At 46.3% G+C, this 25,074-nt stretch overlaps 1 protein-coding gene across 1 annotated transcript; it reads left to right on the forward strand.

Moving 5' to 3' along the window:
- Nucleotides 1-14,899: 14,899 nt before the first annotated feature.
- LOC139832699 (uncharacterized) lies at nucleotides 14,900-25,068 on the forward strand. The gene is made up of 3 exons (XM_071822518.1): nucleotides 14,900-15,024; nucleotides 16,310-18,622; nucleotides 24,022-25,068. The coding sequence occupies exons 2-3, from the start codon at nucleotides 17,500-17,502 to the stop codon at nucleotides 24,156-24,158; spliced, it is 1,260 nt and encodes a 419-aa protein (XP_071678619.1). The 5' UTR covers nucleotides 14,900-15,024; nucleotides 16,310-17,499; the 3' UTR covers nucleotides 24,159-25,068.
- Nucleotides 25,069-25,074: the final 6 nt, after the last annotated feature.

A 25,074-nucleotide genomic window follows, 5' to 3' on the forward strand; every position in this document is an offset into this window, starting at 1 on the left:
TGCAAGGTGTACATTGCCCTCGCAGGACACATTATGATCGGAAGACTGAAGCGTAGTTCTTAGGCTTTCTGGTTTTGTGTGTGTGTCGCGAGGTAACATGGTAGGAGAGGAATAGAGGAAAAACAGTTTTAGCCATAGCGGTACTATCGGTACCAGGAGCGGTAGTACCGCTACCCCTACTAGTACCGCTCTGAGGTACCGCTCTAAGGTTTCCCACGATTTTGTCTCACAGTACTAGTTGCGGTACCTCTGCGGTACCTTGAGCGGTAGTACCGCTTGCAAGCGGTAGTACCGCCCACGGTACCGTAACTAGTTAAGGTAGTACCGCTTCGGTACCGCTGTGGTACCGCTTTGAGTCCAGTAAGGTTTGGACCCTATTGCGGTACCTCAAGCGGTACCGCGAGCGGTAGTACCGCTTTGTGTCCACGTGGACAAGTTCAGTAGGGATTTCGAACTCAGAGCGGTAGTACCGCTTACCCAAAGCGGTAGTACCGCTTAGGCCAAAACTGCACCTAACAGTTGGATTTGAGGAGACCTATATAAAGGCCCCTTCTTCCCCAGCTCGTTTTTAGCTCTTTTCTCTCTCTCTCTCTCCTCCATTGTTGATGAGCTCAAACTGAGTGGATCTCCCTACCTACCCAATCAATCTTGCTCATACTTTGTGGAGTGGTAGAGGAGACCCCGATCTATCGTTCTACCGAGAGAAATTTCATCAATTCGTGGTAGTCCTTAGTGGATCTTGGTGGTAGAGTTCCTATTGTGGAATCTTGGAAGAAGTGCACCTATGGAGGCTAGCTTGGTGTTGTGCTAGCCCCATAGGTTGTTGGGAGCCTCCTTGTGGTGTGGAGCTCGCCCCAACCTTGTGAAGGAATCACCGCCTCGACCGGTGCCATAGTGGAGAAGGGGGGAGCCTCTTTGTGGAGCTCTCTCGAGGAAGAAGGTGAGGCCTTCCTTCGTGGTGTGGCCGCCTAGCCTCTTGTGTGAGGCTAGCACACCTCCTCAACGCAGACGTACTCCCTTTTGTGGGAGGAACTGCGGGAAACAAACCTCGCCTCGTCTCCGCGCCCTCCGGTTGTCTCGCTCCTTACTCTTACTATCTTGTTTGATTCCTTTGCTTGTTGCACTAGTCTAGGATCATAGTAAGAACACCGCCATCGCTAAAGCTATCACATTTACCTTCTGTTGCACTAAAACTTGAAAAAGGCTAAAACTTGACGTAGTGATGAGGACATCCCTACTACACCACTACCTCCGTCATTGATAAATGAAGATGAACCTACTGTGAAGCTCAAGTTCAATGAAGTTCGGATTAGACCAATTACAAGGGCTCGTGCGAAGCTACTTAAACAACAGGTGAACTTGTTTCTAAACGGTACTTTGATTGATGAGAACTTTATACTGCCTAAGTCCTATTACTTATGTATCATCAGGTATCAAGAGGAGACGAGCGTCGCACGAGGAGAAGAGGAGCAGCTGGACATGAAGACGGACGTCAAGATGGACGTGAAGCTGGACATGGAGCTGGACATGAAGATATCTCATGGTCGCGCGAGGGAGGAGCGGGAGGCATGCGCGAGAGGAGAAGACGACGTCCAGGCCGGTCCAGCACCCGGTTAGACCGGCCCCCAGACCGGCCAGGCCGGTCCCTGGCCCGGTTGACCGGGCGCCAACCGGATGCGTTGCCTCGTACCGGATCAAAACCGGAAAACCTCGCAACTTTCCGGTTGCCGCCCGGTTGACCGGACGCCAGACCGGCCGACCCGGTCCCTGGCCCGGTTGACCGGATTCCAGACCAGATTTGTCCGAGTCTGTCTCGACCAGATCTATTCTGGGTCGGTTATTCTTGTATCTTTTCGACCAGGAGTTGTCCCGGACGCCTATATAAGTGCCCAGGACGCCCCCTAGCTGCTTTAGACCACGTTTAAGATAAACCCTAGTTCTTAGTTGTTTGCTCTAGCAAAACTATTGAATCCCTACACCATATTGCTTGATATTGTGTAGATCCTGAAAAAGTCTTGTGTGATCTGCTGTTCATTGGGAATTAGACGGTTGCAACTTGTAACACCCCAACTTTTGCAACCTCGTTTACATGTCTAGAGTGCAAAAATCAGGGGGAACAAAAACTTTTTCTAAATAGTTTGTTGAGATGTTTTGTCTTGATCTGCTTGTAGATGAATTGTCTTGATCTGCCTGCAGATGTATTGCTTTGATCTGCTTGTTAAAATCTTCTTGAGCTACCTTATAGCAAAGCCCTGTTTGAGATAAAACCTTTTGACAACTCCCACTAAAATCCTTCCATTTGTGGAGCCATGAATGCATCTACCTTGATATCCTCCTTGCGATGCACTTTAGCTCACCCTATCCTTTCCTCAAGTTTTGAAAATTATCCACTCCCTAATTCTTTGTATCTTAAACCCTAGACACCAACCTTGGAGCAAACTCAAAATTTGGCTAAGTCCTAAAACTGTTATCAGGTTCCATTTAGAATCCTCGGGATTTAGCTACCCCTTGCCATCTAGGGCAATGCACTTGGTCTTTGACCTACCTCTTCATGTGCACATCCCAAACCTACTAATGCCTTGGACCAGATCACCCATCTACCCACTTATCCCACATGGTTTTGAGGTCAAGTCAATAATCTGTTTTGGTAGGCTTAAAGCTTCAAACTTTGGCAGTTGTTTCCTAAGCACCCACCACTGTTATAGGTGAACTCGAGGAATAGATCCCACCTATGCAACCTCCTCTACAACTTCCACGTCTTGCATGTCCCATGCAAGTCCTTCAACCTATATCTCCTTCTTGATCTTATACCCTATTCCATGTTTTAGCTCTAGATTCCTTCTCCCACTCTATTCTTTGGTTTTCCTTAAATCCAAGTTTATTTTCACCAAACCAAGTTTGGAGATGATTGTTACATTATGTAGTAATCATCTACCCTTGAGATCTTATTTCCAAAATTTGTTCTTAGTTTCTTTTAATAGAAAATTTCCAAAACCCTATTTATTTTTCTTCTCTAGTTTTAACTACAGAACTACTTTTAGTCTTTTTTAAACCCTTTCAAATTACTTCTTCAAATAAAACAAGGGAATGAGATTGTTATGTTTATCATCTCATCTCCACCAAAGAATGATTTCTATATCATTATTTTATTTTATTTTATTTTTCTTTTTAACAAAATGCATGTTAATGGTACTTACACCCTTTCTTGTTTCGATCTTGCTTATTTCGAAATTTTAGAAAGTCTATCTTGCTTTATAAAGTGAGTAAAGACTTTTGAAAAATTCTAAGACCTACCTAGCTACTCTCAATCTTCTCCAAAATCCTTTTTCTAAAATTTCTTTCAAATAATTCGTAGGCATAGCTTTGGATACAGACAAATCCAAATAAATTCCAAATCTAGTGGTATCTCACTACATCAAAGACACCTCCCAAGTATGCTATCATCACCTCGACAAAACAAAATGCAACCAATTGCCACCATGACCATCTTTGACATAAATCAATCTCTATGTCCATATCTATTTTCCAAGACCATTCAAATCCTTCTCCAATTCTATTAGCAGCCTAACCATCTTTAACTCTACACCCAACCCGCATGCATTGTCCATTTGGGCAAATTGCCATATATTTTGATCATGCCAAGGGATTTGAAGCCAGCCATGCCGATGTAAAATTTCACGTGACCCAACTTCTCACCTCTATCTCCTCCTTGCTTGACCTTGTGCTCTTGGAAAGTGTTGGCCGGCCATGCATGGCATGGACACATGAGAGCCATATCTCCCTCTCCCATTTTTCTATTCTCTTTTCTCTCTCTCATACCTTGACCAACCTCTGATCTAGCACGAGCATGCATCCCCCAGCATCACTACATCACCAGGCCACCTGCTACAACCCCGCTGTGGTGACCACCTCCCGGTACGCGTCGATGGCTCGCATCCCACTCCCTTTCCAGGTCGTTTCCGGCGTTGCATAGCAACAGGTCACTACCCCAGCGTCCACCACATGCCAGTCTGCCGCCCCTACTCCAACACACGCGCCGCCCTGGTCAACAGCTCGACATGTCCTTTCCTCGAGCACCCTGCGTGCATGATGGGAGACGTCAGTGCCCGCTGCAACCCTCGACGCCAGGACAAGCACAACCCACCAAAACACTCTCTCATGCGTCAAACACTCCTGCACCGCCTCCTTGGTCCAATGACGGGGCTGTGAGCCCGTGCACTGCCCGCCCAACTCTCAGCTCACGGTGCACCGACATAGTTCTTTATAAACCAGAGCCAGAGCTCTCTCTCTTTTCTGTCACACTTATTCCTCTCCTCACTCCACCCAGCTCCCTTGCTTGACCACTAGAAAGCCTCGGCCTTGCCCTCTCCTCCCCTCATCCAAGATGGAGACGACCTTGTCTTCCCGGGCGTCAAACGCAGCGAACCCGAGCTGCAGCTCGTCCTTCTCCGTCTCTCCCCCTACTCCCTATCTGTTAACATCTATCTATCTCTCCCTGTAACGCCGCAATCTTCTCTCCAGGAGCTCGCGGGAAAATGCCACCGTCGTATTCATCCGCAGCATCGCGAACCACGTCGACATCCGTCTCGTCATCTGCACCCTCGTCTGCACATCCGCGTCAAGCCCCTGACCCGCGGCTGCCGCCCTCAAACTCTCCTTGTTCAGCTTCCGGCATCAGAGTTCCATCCGCAGGTCCGCGCCGACGACATGCTCGCCTCGTCCGCTTTGACTCCAGGAGTCCGTCCCTGTACGCACGCGCCGCGGACTGAGCCGCCCAGCCTCTGCCGTCCGCGACCACCCCCTCGGCGAGCCTCGCCTCCCTTCGTGTCCTGCATCGTGGCTGCGCCGCTAGCCTCGCGTCGCCGGCTCACCTCCGATCGGTGCGTCGGGCGCCGTCGCCGCATGCATGCATGCCGCCTCGCGCGTGGCCAGCGTCTGGTCGAATCGCCTGGGCAGTTTGACGTGCATGTGGCCACCGAACCGGGCAGGCCCCGCACTGTGCTGGCCGGACCGCCACACCGGAGCACCGTCCCGCGCATCGCCTACGTCACCCAAGTCTCCCTCGGTGAGCTCCCTTTCTCAGTCTCTCACTCTGTCGTGGCCATCGCGGCGGCGCCGTTTCTCCTGGGCGTAGACGACACCTAGCGATACGTGCATGCGTGCACTTCCGCGCGGGCAGGACACGTCAAACCGGTCCATGCTGGGCCGCGCCCCTGCTGCCCACCGCGCACTCGCGTGCCGTAGCCCGGCTTGGCTGGCCCACTACGGGTCCGCCACCGTGGCCTCTCTGGCCCGTTCCATTTTCCTTTTGATTTTGCTGCAAATACTTCCCTGTGAGGTAATACCATAGGTTTAAATCGTTTAAAAATCCATTTTTGGTCCAAATGAGATGAATCAAATTCCTAAATGCTCCTGAACAAAATCCTAATCACCTCCACTTGCATGCATGTGATTTACTGCTATATTTATGTACTGATAATTACTCCTGTGAAATGTTGCTGGTGTGATATTTAATTGATTGTGGGAGTTGTGTAAACATTTTTGGTGTGAAACCAATTTTGGTGCATAGTACTGCTAAATATCTTTATTTTGGTATAGGTTCCAACTACAGGGTATTCCTAGTTTATGAATTGTTTAGAAACCAATATCTGTCCAGTAAGCCATTCCTTGATTTTTAGTTTGAAAAATAAAATTGTTTTTGCACCAAAACCAAGGGTATCTGTTAGTTATCCTGTTAGGGTACATTTGGGTCCAGGGATATATTTTTGTGAGTTTTCCTCCATTTCTGATCATTTTTATAGTAAATCAGGGTACCTTTTTAGCGTTTTAATTTTGTAAATTATTTTACAACTCAGAAAAATGTCAAACCAGTTTTGTTAGTTCACATTTGACAGTACCTATCCAGTGCCATGGTTGTTTCTGGTTGAATGTACTCCGGTTCTGGTGTGCTTGGATATTGGGTTGATCTAGTTTATGTTTTGTTTAAATCTTTAAAAATATTTGAAAATTTATTTGTGTTTGATTCCAGTGCATGTTTGTTACACATGTTCGTAGCTTCCAGTAGATATGCTACTTGTATTTTTACGACTCACAGAAAGATTTAGGACAATTATTTGGTCCTAAGTCATTCCTGGTTTTATAAAAATCATAACTTTTATTTTAAAAACCCAAATTTAGTGAATCCAATTTCTGAAGCTTTATAAAATCAAGCTTTACTCTCTGTGATTTTACCAAAATTTTGTGTGCAATATTCTGGAGTGGCTTATTAAATAGATGCTAGTGCTTATTTTACTCATAGGGAAATTGGGTTGTTTTTGTTTAAAATGCTTTTAAATGAACCTTGGCACCAGACCCCTACTGGTGGTTTTCAAAGGTCATTAGCCACCTTTGATTGTGTAGATTATGATTTGTTGTGAGGCAGAGCCTTCTTAGCAAAATAACCATTTTTCCCTAGGTGCTATTATTTGATGTGTTTATTGTCTCTGATTTAGTGGTTGGTTGTTGGGTGTTGTTGTGTGGTTTGATGCTATGCCTAGGGATTGATTTCCTTCTATTTTATTTTGCGACGCTAGAATGCGAGTACTATAGGAGAAGGAGGAGAGGATCTTGGTGAGAATTTCGAAGAGGAAGGAAGAGCAGAGGATCATGAAGAACAAGTCCAGGGACAAATAGCCAACCAAGGCAAGCCACCTCTTGATGCATATCTCATCCTAATTATCTTACTCTTGCATTATTAGCAGTTTTATAAATTGCATGGTTTATTTATTTATGTGGGTGGTTATTGTCACCCGGAGTTTTATCATTCCACCCTTAGGGTGCAGCCTTCGTTGGTACCTACTGACCAAACCTCTATTAGTGATATGGTGCTTATAACCTTGTCATCCTTGTCGCCAATTTCAAGGAAGAATCAGACTATAGGTGGGAGCCCTGGAAAAATGGTTATGAAAATGTTTTCCTGAAAAGAAGTTTCTCGAAAACCTTGGAATGGGGTAGCCCTGCCCAAGTGTGGTTTTGATTAAGTGTTTTTGAGCAGAAAGGACTTGCTTGGAGCAAGAGAAGTGAAGAAAATTGTTTTCGAAAACCTTTTGTTGACTGAGTATATCACCGGACCTAGCTAGTACAACCACATTACCCTTTAGTGGGACGGGGCGTAGCGTAGTAGTTTGTCTCGCCTTAGTTTGAGTCCTGCAAGTGTAGTGGCAGTCCGACCATGGACGCTTCGACCGGGGTTCTTCCCATGAGAAGGGACGCAACCCATTTGCCTGTTTAGGTACGCGGGGTACAACTTATGAGCTCCCATTGAAAGATGCCTAAGTGGTTGGATGGCATTCCGGAGGGTCGGGTGCCGGGGACTTTGCAACTCCTGGGTAAACGGTATCCCGGACTCTGGTGTTGGGAGGTACAACTCATTCGGCATGTCTTAGGCTAAGGCGAGCAAGCGAAAAAACTACGATCGGTTATCCGAGCCTCGCGTTTTGACGCTTGGTGAACCAGGGATGATCCCGGCGGATTTATCGGATCTTGTGGGCAAAGTGTACAACCTCTGCAGAGTTTAAATCTATTCGAATAGCCGTGTCCACGGCAATGGACGTGGGAAAGGAAGTGCTGAGTATCAAAAGGAGTTTTTGGTTTATAAAAGTGTTTTCTCAAATAATGTTTTGGGAAAGTGACGCCAGTGGGACTGGTGGAAAAGTACCTGGGAGGTACGGTGGAAAATCTGGAATAAGTGTGTTGGCCATTTGAGATGGCAGGAAATAAGCATGGGTTATCTTTACCTATTAGTCTGCAAACAAAATGGTTTACAAAAAGGTTTTCAACAAAGATATAGAGATGTCATACTCTCGAGAGGAACCACCTCTCGCTCCTTGTCGCCCTAGTGTAGTGCCTGTTCCTTGCTACTGCCATATTGCATATCCTTTATTTCTCTCTAAGGTGGTTTGCGAGTACAATTCATAATGTACTCATGGCTTTGTCCCTGGCTATTTACTTGGCCAGACTTGGTGGAATCCGACAGATGAAGGAGTCTACAACGTCTATGCGAGCTAGGAACGTCTTCCCAGTCAGTTGCCTGTAGGGTTATGGCATGACTTGGGCCATGTGAACGCTTTCGTCTGAAGTATTTCCACTGTGTGATTGTTGATCTCCTGCCATTGCGGCTCTTATGTGAGTATTGGTCTGTGACCTGTTGTAATCTTTTTTATTCGGTACTGTAACAGATGATGTATTTGATACCAGTTCGGTTATGCTTTCACGACACACTGATCATGGGATCGTGAATGTATATGCATAACGGGTGTTTCGGACAGCTAGTCCGGGGCCCCACAGAGCTGGTATCATCCTGACTGTAGGAGACCTTAGTTAGCATGGACGTTAGATAGGACAATACTGCTTTGGTAAAACTATTTACGAGACTTATTTTCCTAAGTAACTAGAAGTTTAGCTTCTATCTTCTTATCCTTTCAAAAACTTCTCATTCTTACCTCGCTCTCTGATTTCGAAAGATTTCAAAAATTTCTGATTCTACTATCTCATCCTCTTCCAAACAAACATACTGGACGATACCCCAACTCATACTCGGAGATTCGAACTCGAAGATGGATCAACCCTTCAGAAAGTCTCAAGTATCTTCGACGACAGTTATTGAAGACTGGATGTCGACTTAGCAGTACGCGAATAGGGATAATAAGATCATGTCTTTGATTGTCACGAAAGTCTATCAAGGAGCTGACCTTGTTCCTCTTTGGACTTGCACTTTTGCAGTCGTCAGGGATCAAGTCCTCAGTTCTTGACTAGTAATTTTTAGGCCAGTCACAGGAAGTTGTCGACTTGGAGTATCTTCACAGCTACCCCTCTGAACCCCTCTGAAGACCTCACATCCCTAGGATGTTGAGACCAAGTCCTACGCAGATTCACCTCCGCCTCAACATCGATGAGTTAACGACAGGCCTGCTTCACCAACAACCGCTTCAAGAGTCCTTATTGGAGTCAATGTCAACAAGATGAAGACGTCAACGTCTGTGACCAACCCAAGCCTATAGGATGGATAGGGCAATCTCAATTGTTTTTGATTGAGCTACCCCTGCGTATCAGGCATCCCTGGGTACTTAAAGTACCTCGTGTGGTTTTCATGTTTGCTTGTGGTTTTCTGAATTTGTTGCTTGAGTGCTTGTGATTGCTTGTTGTGTGTATGCTTGTTTAAGCCTTTCGGCCTGAAAAAAAACTTTTTGTGTGGTAACCTTGTCTAGGACACCCCCCTAAGTTATTTTTCTTCGCATCCTGTCAAGTTTCTGGTCGAGATTTTAACTATAGTTGGCGAAGTAAATGGGAAACCCTAACCCTAACTTGGGTAACCTCTAGATGCAATCCTGTTTTCCCGAAATGCCAACTCCAACACTATATTCAACTCAAGACAACCTGCGATGCCAAAAAAAGCAGAAGCCGGTGCCTTCAAGGTCGACTGCAAACCTACGAGAAGATGAAGCCATACTTATTTTGTCTAACCGTAGAGCATAATCGCGCTAACCTTGAGGTTATCTTCTTAAAACCTCAGCCTGACTCACCTTACAACAAGCTAAGTGAGTTGTAGCATCGAAGCCAAGTTACTCTACAAGGTCCATCTAGTCCTCAACAAGTGAAGCCCTTGAAGACAATTCAAGACTCAAGATTTGGTGTACTTTAATAAACACCAACCCTAAAGTTGAAGATTGTTTTCAACGATTGATGCTGCTTTATGTGAAGACCCACCAGGAGTTCCGCTGACTTACTAACTTAACGAGTGCCTTACAGAACTGTAAATGCCGTGCGTGCCTCTTGAAGCTGCAGACTGCACGTCGCCCCCTGAAGATTCTTCACTCAAGACGGAAGATCGATGGCTTCTTCAAAAGCGCTCGACAGGACCCCATGGCTGAAGCTTTGAGTTTTCTCGAACCCCCGATGAACAATCTTAGGGTGGAAGACTACGTCTTCCACTAAAATTGAAGCTAACTCAAAAAAAAATCAACCTTTCTAAAAGCATCGTTTGGATGCTCTAACCCTCCAAGAATCGTGGAGCCCTCGAGGATTGTTAGGAAGCTACAAATCTAACACCCGCATGAGGAAGTCAACCTCTTCACGAAGCTTGTCCTTGGCAGAAATCTATCGTGTCTCTCAGAAGCTGAAGTTGTGATCTTCCGACAACAGCACATCCACCAGAGAATGGAGTCTAACTTAGATTAACCTATAAATCCTCTCTAGTCCTACACCTAGTAATCTCGGGACGAGATTATTTTAAGGGGGGAAGGATTTGTAACACCCCAACTTTTGCAACCTCGTTTACTTGTCTAGAGTGCAAAAATCAGGGGGAACAAAAACTTTTTCTAAATAGTTTGTTGAGATGTTTTGTCTTGATCTGCTTGTAGATGAATTGTCTTGATCTGCCTGCAGATGTATTGCCTTGATCTGCTTGTTAAAATCTTCTTGAGCTACCTTATAGCAAAGCCCTGTTTGAGATAAAACCTTTTGACAACACCCACTAAAATCCTTCCATTTGTGGAGCCATGAATGCATCTACCTTGATATCCTCCTTGCGATGCACTTTAGCTCACCCTATCCTTTCCTCAAGTTTTGAAAATTATCCACTCCCTAATTCTTTGTATCTTAAACCCTAGACACCAACCTTGGAGCAAACTCAAAATTTGGCTAAGTCCTAAAACTGTTATCAGGTTCCATTTAGAATCCTCGGGATTTAGCTACCCCTTGCCATCTAGGGCAATGCACTTGGTCTTTGACCTACCTCTTCATGTGCACATCCCAAACCTACTAATGCCTTGGACCAGATCACCCATCTACCCACTTATCCCACATGGTTTTGAGGTCAAGTCAATAATCTGTTTTGGTAGGCTTAAAGCTTCAAACTTTGGCAGTTGTTTCCTAAGCACCCACCACTGTTATAGGTGAACTCGAGGAATAGATCCCACCTATGCAACCTCCTCTACAACTTCCACGTCTTGCTTGTCCCATGCAAGTCCTTCAACCTATATCTCCTTCTTGATCTTATACCCTATTCCATGTTTTAGCTCTAGATTCCTTCTCCCACTCTATTCTTTGGTTTTCCTTAAATTCAAGTTTATTTTCACCAAACCAAGTTTGGAGATGATTGTTACGTTATGTAGTAATCATCTACCCTTGAGATCTTATTTCCAAAATTTGTTCTTAGTTTCTTTTAATAGAAAACTTCCAAAACCCTATTTATTTTTCTTCTCTAGTTTTAACTACAGAACTACTTCTAGTTTTTTTTAAACCCTTTCAAATTACTTCTTCAAATAAAACAAGGGAATGAGATTGTTATGTTTATCATCTCATCTCCACCAAAGAATGATTTCTATATCATTATTTTATTTTATTTTATTTTTCTTTTTAACAAAATGCATGTTAATGGTACTTACACCCTTTCTTGTTTCGATCTTGCTTATTTCGAAATTTTAGAAAGTCTATCTTGCTTTATAAAGTGAGTAAAGACTTTTGAAAAATTCTAAGACCTACCTAGCTACTCTCAATCTTCTCCAAAATCCTTTTTCTAAAATTTCTTTCAAATAATTCGTAGGCATAGCTTTGGATACAGACAAATCCAAATAAATTCCAAATCTAGTGGTATCTCACTACATCAAAGACACCTCCCAAGTATGCTATCATCACCTCGACAAAACAAAATGCAACCAATTGCCACCATGACCATCTTTGGCATAAATCAATCTCTATGTCCATATCTATTTTCCAAGACCATTCAAATCCTTCTCCAATTCTATTAGCAGCCTAACCATCTTTAACTCTACACCCAACCCGCATGCATTGTCCATTTGGGCAAATTGCCATATATTTTGATCATGCCAAGGGATTTGAAGCCAGCCATGCCGATGTAAAATTTCACGTGACCCAACTTCTCACCTCTATCTCCTCCTTGCTTGACCTTGTGCTCTTGGAAAGTGTTGGCCGGCCATGCATGGCATGGACACATGAGAGCCATATCTCCCTCTCCCATTTTTCTATTCTCTTTTCTCTCTCTCATACCTTGACCAACCTCTGATCTAGCACGAGCATGCATCCCCCAGCATCACTACACCACCAGGCCACCTGCTACAACCCCGCTGTGGTGACCACCTCCCGGTACGCGTCGATGGCTCGCATCCCACTCCCTTTCCAGGTCGTTTCCGGCGTTGCACAGCAACAGGTCACTACCCCAGCGTCCACCACATGCCAGCCTGCCGCCCCTACTCCAACACACACGCCGCCCTGGTCAACAGCTCGACCTGTCCTTTCCTCGAGCACCCTGGGTGCATGATGGGAGACGTCAGTGCCCGCTGCAACCCTCGACGCCAGGACAAGCACAACCCTCCAAAACACTCTCTCACGCGTCAAACACTCCTGCACCGCCTCCTTGGTCCAATGACGGGGATGTGAGCCCGTGCACTGCCCGCCCAACTCTCAGCTCACGGTGCACCGGCATAGTTCTTTATAAACCAGAGCCGGAGCTCTCTCTCTTTTCTGTCACACTTATTCCTCTCCTCACTCCACCCAGCTCCCTTGCTTGACCACCAGAAAGCCTAGGCCTTGCCCTCTCCTCCCCTCATCCAAGATGGAGACGACCTTGTCCTTCTCCGTCTCCGTCTCTCCCCCTACTCCCTATCTGTCTCTCCCCGAGCTGAAGCTCGTCCTTCTCCGTCTCTCCCCCTACTCCCTATCTGTTAACATCTATCTATCTCTCCCTGTAACGCCGCAATCTTCTCTCCAGGAGCTCGCGGGAAAATGCCGCCGTCGTATTCGTCCGCAGCATCGCGAACCACGTCGACATCCGTCTCGTCATCTGCACCCTCGTCTGCACATCCGCGTCAAGCCCCTGACCCGCGGCTGCTGTAACATCCCAAGAGTAATACATAGACCCCTTTGTACCTTTCTTGCATTTTGTTCATGCCATCATGTTGCATTCATGCATATCACCATTTTGGTTTTACTAATTTGCTTTTGCCTTCTTGGTTTTCTTTTGTTTGCTTGTTGTTCTTCTTTCTTCCTCCCTCTTGGTTCATCCCCTCCTCTTGTGATGTTCCAAGAAAAGCAAATAGAAAACCCTAACTAAATCCTACCCTAACCTAACCTAGCTATCTTCACCGGCTGGCCCAACCTAAGCCTAAACCCACTCAGCAGCCCACCTTCTCTCCTTTCCACTTATAGCCATGCAACCCTTCTCTCTCTTGCTTTACACGTGAGGCACTCACACCAAATCAGGATTGGAGCAAGCTACAACCACCACGCCTCCTCTCTCCTCCATCCACCGGCCACCCTTCCTCCCTCTTAAGCAACACCATCAGCAGCCCAAACCCTAGCCTCTCTTCCTCCTCCTTCCACCACTTGAGCCGCCGCCGCCACCATGCTCCCTGGACAGGCCACCGAGGCCAAAACTGCACGCGCCGCCGTCAACCTGCAGCTCTTCGCCGGCATCCACCACACCATGGCCTCCTTCCCGGCGACCTGAGCATGGGACCTGGCTCCGTCGAGCTCCTCATCTTCTTCAACGACGCCACGGACAAGACCATCTCTTCTCCATCAACGCCCCGTCCACCTCTGCCTCGTCTACCTCACGGGCATCTCCATCTTCTTCGTCGCCGGCCGCTTCCTCCTCGTCGTCGACCAACCCCAGGGTGAGGAATCTCTCCTCCTTCCTCCCCTGCATGCTACCTTTTCCCTGGATCGATGAACGTGAGAAGGATCTGGGAGAGAGCAAACGAAAAACGAGTAAAGGGTCATTTCTCTGTCTGCACTACGGCGTCCTCTTCCGACGAACCTCGCCGCCGGTACAGGCCACCTCAGTGCGAGATCTTTACACCGTTGCAAAGCCACAGCTTAGATCTACACTTTTGCTGTTGGAACCTTTCCAAGAAGACGCACATATTCGTCGCCATCTTTGTTCGAAACTCTGTCCAGAAAACGTTTTCCAGTTTTCAGATCTGTCCACCGTGACACGGCCACGTCTCCCGACGATCACCGCCAACGTCTCAGTGCACCTCTTCGGTTCTTTCCACCTCCAAACGAATCCTGGCACATCCACCTTACTCAAATACTTCAGATCCCATCCTAAATCTGCCCAGCTCTCTTGTTCTCCTCACTTTAAAAACTGTGCAGAAACGCATCTACAGTAAACAGCAGCTGTCGAGTTTCAGTTTCGCTGTTGGTCCTCTATTCGCAAGCTCAACTTCCGATGACCATCGACGTCGCCTCAACGCACCAATTTCAACCCAGCTTGTTCCATACGAATCTTGGAACCACCAGCAAACTCAACTCGTCGAGTTTTCTCGTTTTGGCCACCCAGATTCTTCGTTCCCGATGCTTTAAAACTCGTGCACAGATCGTCTGCCAGTGTCAGTTTTCAGTTTATCTCTGTCAATCATTTCAGTTTCCTTTTTCAGCTTTTGCTCACAGATGGTTTTTAAATCTTTTACAAATGCATTTTCACAAATCCAATTTTGACAAATGAGATATCTACATTGCTTAACTTTTCATGATCTATCCAACTATGAAGTTTTTTTTTAGTTTTTGGATAAATAAAATTTGGACATAATTAAAATCTGAACTTAATATGAGTATTATGGCATAATTCATATCTTCAATTCTACAATTCCAAATTATGCAAATGATATATCCATTTTCATTAGAAAAGTGAGAGGATTTCAAATCTTGCATTCTCATACATCATTGGCATCATCTCTGAATAATCCAAAATTAAAACTTGCAAAACCAATTAAGGTATATGTGAGGGTGTTTATCATTTCATGTGAATTATGAGCACCCCACTTAATTTTGCCTTGCACAAATCATCTTGCCATGTCATCATCCATCATATTGCGCATTTCATTTACTTGTATTGATTTGTTCTATTACTTTCCTTGTATGTGCTATTTGGTTCTTCTCGAGTAGACGCCGACGCAGAGCAGTACGAGCAGGAGTACGAGTTCCCCTTGGAGGATCGTGTCGGTGCTTCTACCTCTGATCTGACAGGCGAGCCCACCCCTTCACCTATTTTACATTTACATGCTCTTTTGATCTATTGCTAACCTTATGTTGCGATTCTGTTGTGTCACGTGTCCTATCCACCTGTTACCTATATGTCCGAGATACACATCCTCGCCCTACCTATTGTTTGTTGTTTGCCAGCTTTGCGAGTCGTAGGCGAGTTTAGGGATTTTGTTGATATCTCGAAATATTCGGGATATCTTGTTGGGGTGTTGACACATGTACTACCTTTTCGAAAATGAAGTGGATAACTTTTGCTACAACTTAAAAATTGCTAAGGGATATAATATGCAGAGGCATCTGTGAGCCCCTTTGCGAAAGCATCGGAACTTTGACTTGCTAATGTCCCCTAGGACCCGAGTTCTTGTTATCTGTTTCTAAGACTGAGCGCGCTAACCACTCGTGGGAGGTTTTATCGGGACCCCCCATCACCCATTACCATTTCTCAAGTCTGTTGAAAAAGGGGGCCACAACCTTGGTTTTATTTGCCTATGCCATGTATGCCATGCTTTACTTACTGTTGCCTTCGGGTGTTTATTACTGTTGCCTTTGGGTGTTTACTTCCTGTTGCCTTCGGGTGTTTATATTTTGTACTGTACCCCACGGGACGTTTAGCGAAAGCGTGTGGTTCGCAAGCCTAGCCGCCGTCGCAAACCCTGAGTCCGCGTCGGAGTACGGCCGAACTTCGTTTCGGGTAGCTTAGTCGGGTGGCTCCCCTAGGCATTCTTGTTGATTTGGGAACGGTCTTGTTGTGAGACTCCGCCGTGATCAAGCGGGTTCGAGCATGCGTGTATGGTAACATTGGTGCACCCCTGCAGGGTTAAATCTTATCGATAAGCCGTGTCCGCGGTTATGGACGACTTGGAGCTGTTTAACTCGATCATAGAACAACTTACACCTAATGATGTCGCTAATAACTTGCTAATTATTTGCGTAGTAAGTTAGCCTATTATAACGGAATGATATAAAATTGTCAACTGTGTGAGTGCCTTGTTAGTACCTCTTGGCTAAGGGGGATCGCACTGGCTGGGTTGTTGTTTGCAGAGTATAGAACTGCTAGAATATGCGCTCTCTCACCTTCTCTATTAGACGGATGTTGTAGCGTGTCTCTATTGGATAGTGCTTTGCTGCCGCTAAACTCCACATATAGCCGGGCGAAGTTTACACCGCCCACCAGCAAGCATAGCTGGTCTTGTCTCGCAAGTACGTGCCAACGGTACTTACCCTCGTTTTTCTTCCTCTTTTCCGGAACACGCTTTTCGACAAACAGGTACGACAGATGATGAGCAGTACGCAGGTGGCTACTTTGTCGAGTTCACGGACGACGACTTCGTTGCGTAGCAGGATCGTTCCTAAGGCAGCAGCCTGTGGCTTGTTGGTTATGGGAACACCGCTTGATTATCTTCAGGACTCTTAGTCCAATTTGGATCTTGTCTGTACCCAGACTATTTGGCTATCTTATGTATGATGTACTGATGGGATATGTTTCCCCGTTGAGTGTCATTTGGATCTTGCTCATTAGAGCGTTGCTATATATATGAACCTTATTTCCATCTTTTGTGTCGTACATAGTCATGTTGTGATATTCAAGCTGTATTCTACCCTCGTATCCCGTGCACAGTGTGTGTATGTGTGAAGTGCACAGGAAGGTGAAGCACTTAGGCTTGGAAAGCCTACCGTGAGCCTTTGAGGTGGGTGTTGTGTGCATGGGCGTGTCGAGCTGTTGCTTGGCCTACCCATATGCTTGGGAATGCGAGGCGACCTCACGGTCCTTTGTAGTGACCTCATGCACATAAACCCCTCTTACCTGCGCGCTCTAGGTTTTCCTACTCCTGGGGCTTACAGACTTGGTATCAGAGCAGGACTGCCTTTAGGAGCCCCTTTGCAGCGGACGAAGTTGAGTCTAGAAACTAATATTTTAGTAGCTACATAGGAAAAATTATGCGCGAGAGTAGGAATTCTGCTTTTATTTCTTACCCCACCCACCCTCCCTCTGGTAAGGACGTGCAACGGTTTTACTCTATTCTTATCTTGTTTCACCTAGGCTTGGACGTGTTTGTGGGAAACCATAGTGCCATAGGGAAAAGTATTTTGAAAATTTTCTGTACTATGGTTGCTTCATTATCATCTTTCGTCAATCTCCACATATAATCTGTTCCTTTGACATGTTGGTATTTTCATACTAACAAGTTATTCTCCTTTGATCCGATGCTATCTCGACCACTTCTTTGTTCCGGAGCCTGCTTCCTTATCGTTATTCTTATGGAACTACCGTATACTCCACTGTCCTGCGTGTCAAGTGGATGTTTTAGTTTTTCTATCCTTGTTTGCGGTCGTATGGATCTCTTGTGTACTTGAACCTTGTATGGTGTACCTTGATGAATTCTATGGAGCGATGTGTTATGTGATCTTAAATCCTTGTTCTAAGCTTTGTTCTTATCTGTTGTCTCAACCGTCTTAATGTTTTCCCTCAACAGGATGGTTAGACCTCCGCCACCTCCTCCGCTGGGACCAGCCCTGTTGCAAATGACTCAACTGTTGAGCCAGATGCAGCAAACCCAGCACAACTTCGATCAAGCTCGTCATGACAATGGTCGAGTGATGATCCGGGACTTCTTGCAGTTGAACCCGCGATCGTTCGACTCTACTCCTGAACCGCTGGATGCAGATGATTGGGTGCGCGATGTCAACCGCATGCTCAACACAGCGGGAGTCGCCCCAGAAGACAAAGTGCGGTTTGCGACTCACCTTCTGACAGGAGGGTCCGCAGCATGGTGGGAGAACTTTCTCGAGATGCGTCCCGCCAATGCTCCTGATGTCACTTGGGAAGAATTCAGGGAAGCTTTCAGAAGCCACCACATTCCTGAAGGGCTAATGGACAGGATGAAGGAGAAATTCCTCAGTCTTGTTCAGGGCAACAAAGATGTGATGACATACAGCATCGAGTTCTCCAGGCTAGCTCGCTATGGTGGTGAAGAAGTGTCTACTGATGCCAAGAAGCAGAAGAGGTTCCGTAATGGCCTCAAGCCGGCACTCAAGTACGCGCTCACTCATGTCTCGATGGACACCTTTGACAAGCTGGTCAACACTGCTATCAAGGAAGAGTCGGGTAGGCTTGCGTTCGACGAGTCACGCAAGCATACTCGAGAGGTTGGTGCTCCTTCTTCAGCGCCGCCTCAGAAGCGCAGGTTGTGGGTTCCTTATCCCGCACCGCCAGGACAAGCTACACAAGCTGGGTATGCTCCCCGCGCAGCATACGCTGGGTATGCTCCCCGCCCTCCCACCCCACAGCTTCAGCAGAGGACCTACCAAGCTCCGCCAAGGCCTGCATATGGTGGACCAAGGCCGATGGGTCCACGTGCCGACCCCACATGCTACAAGTGTGGTCAGGTTGGGCACATCTCTACCTTCTGCCCTCAGAAGCTTCCTCCACCACCACCTCGCTCTACTGCAACAAATGCGATGGTTCGTGCACCAGCTCCGGGCCGTGCCTTCAACAACAACAATAGGCAAGGACCGAGGGCTGCTCGCGTCAACAACATCAACGTTGAGCAAGCTGAACAAGCTACCGACGTCGTGCTTGGTACTTTGCTTGTTAACTCTATTCCTGCAAAAGTTCTGTTCGATACAGGAGCTTCTCTATCTTTTGTGTCTGATAGTTTTGCTCAAAGTAACAACCTCCCTATGGAAAGTTTACCGTCTAATCTCTTGGTTCATTCTCCCGGAGGACAAATGTTATCTTCCAAGATAAGTCATGGCAATCAAATTCAGATTGGAAACCATGTGTTCCTTGCATCCCTCATCGAGCTTAGATCTTCTGGCATTAATGTCATCCTTGGCATGGATTGGTTGAAGGCCAACAAAGTTGTCATTGATTGCGCCACGCATTCAGTTTCTCTTCCTACTTCAACAGGATTCTTGACCTATACACCTTCCCAAACACCTTCCGTTCAGCTCTTTGCTTTGAATCCTAGTTCTCTTCCGGAGCTTGAGTCTATACCGGTGGTTTGCGACTTTCCTGATGTCTTTCCTGAAGAACTTCTAGGTATGCCACCTGACAGGGCTGTTGAGTTCGTCATTGAACTAGAGCCTGGAACAGCTCCTATCTCAAAGCGGCCATACAAAATGGGTTCCAATGAGTTGGCTGAACTCAAGAAGCAGCTTGACGAGTTGCAAAAACTTGGTTTCATTCAGCCAAGCACTTCTCCATGGGGATGTCCTACCATCTTCGTGAAGAAAAAGGATAAAACTGATCGATTGGTGGTTGACTACCGGCCTCTCAATGAGAAAACGATCAAGAATACATATCCTCTTCCTCGCATCAATGAGCTCTTTGATCAACTTGCGGGTGCAACTGTGTTCTCTAAGATGGATTTGAGAAGTGGTTATCACCAAATCAAAATCCGCAAGGAGGATGTACCCAAGACAGCCTTCAAAACTCGTTATGGTCTCTACGAGTACACCGTCATGTCCTTTGGCCTCACTAATGCTCCTGCCACTTTCTCTCGGTTGATGAACTACATTTTCATGGAGTACCTCGACAAGTTTGTGGTAGTCTATCTCGATGATATCCTTGTCTACTCCAAGTCCAATGAGGAGCATGAAGAGCATCTTCGCCTCATCCTCATGAAGCTTCGTGAACATCGCCTCTATGCCAAGTTCTCCAAGTGTGAATTTTGGCTTCCTCAAGTCGTCTATCTTGGTCATGTCATTTCGGGAAAAGGCATTGCTATCAATCCTGAAACCGTCAAGGCGATCGTTGAATGGCTTCCTCCGAAGAATGTCAAGCAAGTGAGAAGTTTCCTCGGTTTGGCAAGTTACTGCCGCCGCTTCGTTGAGAATTTCTCCAAGATCGCCAAGCCTCTTACCGATCTCCTGAAGAAAGACAAGAAGTTCCTTTGGTCTCCTCAATGTCAAGAAAGCTTTGATCTCCTCAAGCAGAAGCTCACTTCCACACCTGTCCTTGTTCTTCCAGATACTTCTAAGCCTTTCCAGATATTCTGTGATGCCTCTCTTCATGGTCTAGGTGCTGTCCTCATGCAAGAACGTCAAGTTGTGGCGTATACTTCTCGTCAGTTGAAAAAGCATGAACTCAACTATCCCACACATGATCTTGAGCTTGCAGCCGTGTTACATGCTTTAATAACATGGCGCCAATACTTGTTGGGCAACAAATGTGAGATCTTCACCGACCACAAGAGTCTCAAATACATCTTCACACAACCCAACTTGAACCTCCGTCAAACGAGATGGATGGAAACCATCAAGGACTTTGATCTGTCTATCAGCTACACTCCAGGCAAAGCTAATGTCATGGCTGACGCCCTTAGTCGCAAGTCATATTGCAACAACCTCATGATTCAAGAAAGTCAACCTGCTCTTTATGAAGAATTCAGGAAATTGAATCTTGAGCTGGTTCCCCAAGGCTACCTTGCAAACTTGGTGATCACGCAAACTCTTGAAGATAAGATCCGAAAAGGACAATTGCGAGATATTTGCAGCAAGAATATCAAAGAGAATATGCACAAGCCCAAGTACAAGTCTTTCTCTCTCGACGATCAAGGAACTCTCTTCTTCCAAGGTCGTTTTGTTGTTCCGAATGATCCAGACCTGAGAAACCTCATTCTCAAAGAAGCTCACGACACTCCTCTTTCTATCCATCCTGGCAGCACAAAGATGTATCTCGATATCAAGTCTACCTATTGGTGGACTAGGATGAAAAGGGATGTTGCTCGCTATGTCGAAGAATGTGATGTTTGTCGCCGTGTCAAAGCAGAACATCAGAGACCTGCCGGTGTCCTCCAACCCCTGAAGATTCCCGAGTGGAAATGGGATAAGATTGAGATGGACTTTGTGACTGGTTTTCCAAAGTCTCGGAAAGGCAATGATGCTATCTTCGTGGTGATCGACCGTCTTTCCAAGGTTGCTCACTTCCTTCCTGTCAAAGAAACAATATCTGCTAGTCAGTTGGCTGAGCTCTACACTGCAAAGATTGTTTCTCTTCATGGTGTTCCTTTGGAAATAAGCTCTGATCGCGGAAGTATCTTCACTTCCAAGTTTTGGGCAAGCTTTCAGAAAGCTATGGGAACTAATCTGCTCTTCAGCACAGCTTATCATCCTCAAACGAGTGGGCAAGTCGAAAGAGTCAATCAGATTCTCGAGGACATGCTCCGTGCATGTGTTATCTCCTTCGGCATGAAATGGGAAGAATGCCTTCCTTTCGCTGAGTTCTCTTACAACAACAGCTATCAAGCCAGTTTGGGCATGGCACCTTTCGAAGCTCTCTATGGTCGCAAATGCAGAACACCTCTGAACTGGTCTGAAACTGGTGAAAGGCAAATCTTTGGCCCCGATGTCATCAATGAGGCTGAAGAAAAGGTGCGAATCATTCGTGACAATCTGAAGATAGCACAATCTCGGCAGAAAAGCTATTATGATAGCAAGCACCGTGATATGTTATATCATCCTGGTGATCAAGCCTACCTTCGTGTTACTCCTATGAGGGGCACTCATCGCTTCGGTATCAAAGGCAAGCTGGCGCCAAGATACATTGGCCCCTTCAAGGTTCTAGCAAAGCGTGGTGAAGTCGCTTACCTCCTTGAACTCCCTGAGAAGCTCTCCAAAGTGCACGATGTCTTCCACGTGTCACAGCTCAAGAAGTGCTTCAAAGATCCGGGCCGTGCAGTTGATCACGAGGCCATCGACCTCCAAGAAGACCTCTCCTACAAAGAGCATCCCGTTTGGATTCTTGATGAAGCTGAACGTCGTACTCGCAACAACTCTGTCAAGTTCCTCAAGGTGCAGCGGTCGCACCATTCCGATAAAGAAGCAACTTGGGAGCGGGAAGATCAACTCCGTTCCGAGTACCCGTCCTTCTTCTCTTCTTCCTGAGAATCTCGGGGCGCGATTCCTTCAAGGGGGGGCGTTTGTAACATCCCAAGAGTAATACATAGACCCCTTTGTACCTTTCTTGCATTTTGTTCATGCCATCATGTTGCATTCATGCATATCACCATTTTGGTTTTACTAATTTGCTTTTGCCTTCTTGGTTTTCTTTTGTTTGCTTGTTGTTCTTCTTTCTTCCTCCCTCTTGGTTCATCCCCTCCTCTTGTGATGTTCCAAGAAAAGCAAATAGAAAACCCTAACTAAATCCTACCCTAACCTAACCTAGCTATCTTCACCGGCTGGCCCAACCTAAGCCTAAACCCACGCAGCAGCCCACCTTCTCTCCTTTCCACTTATAGCCATGCAACCCTTCTCTCTCTTGCTTTACACGTGAGGCACTCACACCAAATCAGGATTGGAGCAAGCTACAACCACCACGTCTCCTCTCTCCTCCATCCACTGGCCACCCTTCCTCCCTCTTAAGCAACACCATCAGCAGCCCAAACCCTAGCATCTCTTCCTCCTCCTTCCACCACTTGAGCCGCCGCCGCCACCATGCTCCCTGGACAGGCCACCGAGGCCAAAACTGCACGCGCCGCCGTCAACCTGCAGCTCTTCACCGGCATCCACCACACCATGGCCTCCTTCCCGGTGACCTGAGCATGGGAGCTGGCTCCGTTGAGCTCCTCATCTTCTTCAACGACGCCACGGACAAGACCATCTCTTCTCCATCAACGCCCCGTCCACCTCTGCCTCGTCTACCTCACGGGCATCTCCATCTTCTTCGTCGCCGGCCGCTTCCTCCTCGTCGTTGACCAACCCCAGGGTGAGGAATCTCTCCTCCTTCCTCCCCTGCATGCTACCTTTTCCCTGGATCGATGAACGTGAGAAGGATCTGGGAGAGAGCAAATGAAAAACGAGTAAAGGGTCATTTCTCTGTCTGCACCACGGCGTCCTCTTCCGACGAACCTCGCCGCCGGTACAGGCCACCTCAGTGCGAGATCTTTACACCGTTGCAAAGCCACAGCTTAGATCTACACTTTTGCTGTTGGAACCTTTCCAAGAAGACGCACAGATTCGTCGCCATCTTTGTTCGAAACTCTGTCCAGAAAACGTTTTCCAGTTTTCAGATCTGTCCACCGTGACACGGCCACGTCTCCCGACGATCACCGCCAACGTCTCAGTGCACCTCTTCGGTTCTTTCCACCTCCAAACGAATCCTGGCACATCCACCTTACTCAAATACTTCAGATCCCATCCTAAATCTGCCCAGCTCTCTTGTTCTCCTCACTTTAAAAACTGTGCAGAAACGCATCTACGATGCAAAACATTGTCGAGTTTCAGTTTCGCTGTTGGTCCTCTATTCGCAAGCTCAACTTCCGATGACCATCGACGTCGCCTCAACGCACCAATTTCAACCCAGCTTGTTCCATACGAATCTTGGAACCACTAGCAAACTCAACTCGTCGAGTTTTCTCGTTTTGGCCACCCAGATTCTTCGTTCCCGATGCTTTAAAACTCGTGCACAGATCGTCACGATGTCGATTTTCAGTTTATCTCTGTCAATCATTTCAGTTTCCTTTTTCAGCTTTTGCTCACAGATGGTTTTTAAATCTTTTACAAATGCATTTTCACAAATCCAATTTTGACAAATGAGATATCTACATTGCTTAACTTTTCATGATCTATCCAACTATGAAGTTTTTTTTTTAGTTTTTGGATAAATAAAATTTGGACATAATTAAAATCTGAACTTAATATGAGTATTATGGCATAATTCATATCTTCAATTCTACAATTCCAAATTATGCAAATGATATATCCATTTTCATTAGAAAAGTGAGAGGATTTCAAATCTTGCATTCTCATACATCATTGGCATCATCTCTGAATAATCCAAAATTAAAACTTGCAAAACCAATTAAGGTATATGTGAGGGTGTTTATCATTTCATGTGAATTATGAGCACCCCACTTAATTTTGCCTTGCACAAATCATCTTGCCATGTCATCATCCATCATATTGCGCATTGCATTTACTTGTATTGATTTGTTCTATTACTTTCCTTGTATGTGCTATTTGGTTCTTCTCGAGTAGACGCCGACGCAGAGCAGTACGAGCAGGAGTACGAGTTCCCCTTGGAGGATCGTGTCGGTGCTTCTACCTCTGATCTGACAGGCGAGCCCACCCCTTCACCTATTTTACATTTACATGCTCTTTTGATCTATTGCTAACTTTATGTTGCGATTCTGTTGTGTCACGTGTCCTATCCACCTGTTACCTATATGTCCGAGATACACCTCCTCGCCCTACCTATTGTTTGTTGTTTGCCAGCTTTGCGAGTCGTAGGCGAGTTTAGGGATTTTGTTGATATCTCGAAATATTCGGGATATCTTGTTGGGGTGTTGACACATGTACTACCTTTTCGAAAATGAAGTGGATAACTTTTGCTACAACTTAAAAATTGCTAAGGGATATAATATGCAGAGGCATCTGTGAGCCCCTTTGCGAAAGCATCGGAACTTTGACTTGCTAATGTCCCCTAGGACCCGAGTTCTTGTTATCTGTTTCTAAGACTGAGCGCGCTAACCACTCGTGGGAGGTTTTATCGGGACCCCCCATCACCCATTACCATTTCTCAAGTCTGTTGAAAAAGGGGGCCACAACCTTGGTTTTATTTGCCTATGCCATGTATGCCATGCTTTACTTACTGTTGCCTTCGGGTGTTTATTACTGTTGTCTTCGGGTGTTTACTTCCTGTTGCCTTCGGGTGTTTATATTCTGTACTGTACCCCACGGGACGTTTAGCGAAAGCGTGTGGTTCGCACGCCTAGCCGCCGTCGCAAACCCTGAGTCCGCATCGGAGTACGGCCGAACTTCGTTTCGGGTAGCTTAGTCGGGTGGCTCCCCTAGGCATTCTTGTTGATTTGGGAACGGTCTTGTTGTGAGACTCCGCCGTGATCAAGCGGGTTCGAGCATGCGTGTATGGTAACATTGGTGCACCCCTGCAGGGTTAAATCTTATCGATAAGCCGTGTCCGCGGTTATGGACGACTTGGAGCTGTTTAACTCGATCATAGAACAACTTACACCTAATGATGTCGCTAATAACTTGCTAATTATTTGCGTAGTAAGTTAGCCTATTATAACG

The sequence above is a fragment of the Lolium perenne genome, chromosome 6 (assembly GCF_019359855.2).
Source record: "Lolium perenne isolate Kyuss_39 chromosome 6, Kyuss_2.0, whole genome shotgun sequence".
NCBI lineage: Eukaryota > Viridiplantae > Streptophyta > Magnoliopsida > Poales > Poaceae > Lolium > Lolium perenne.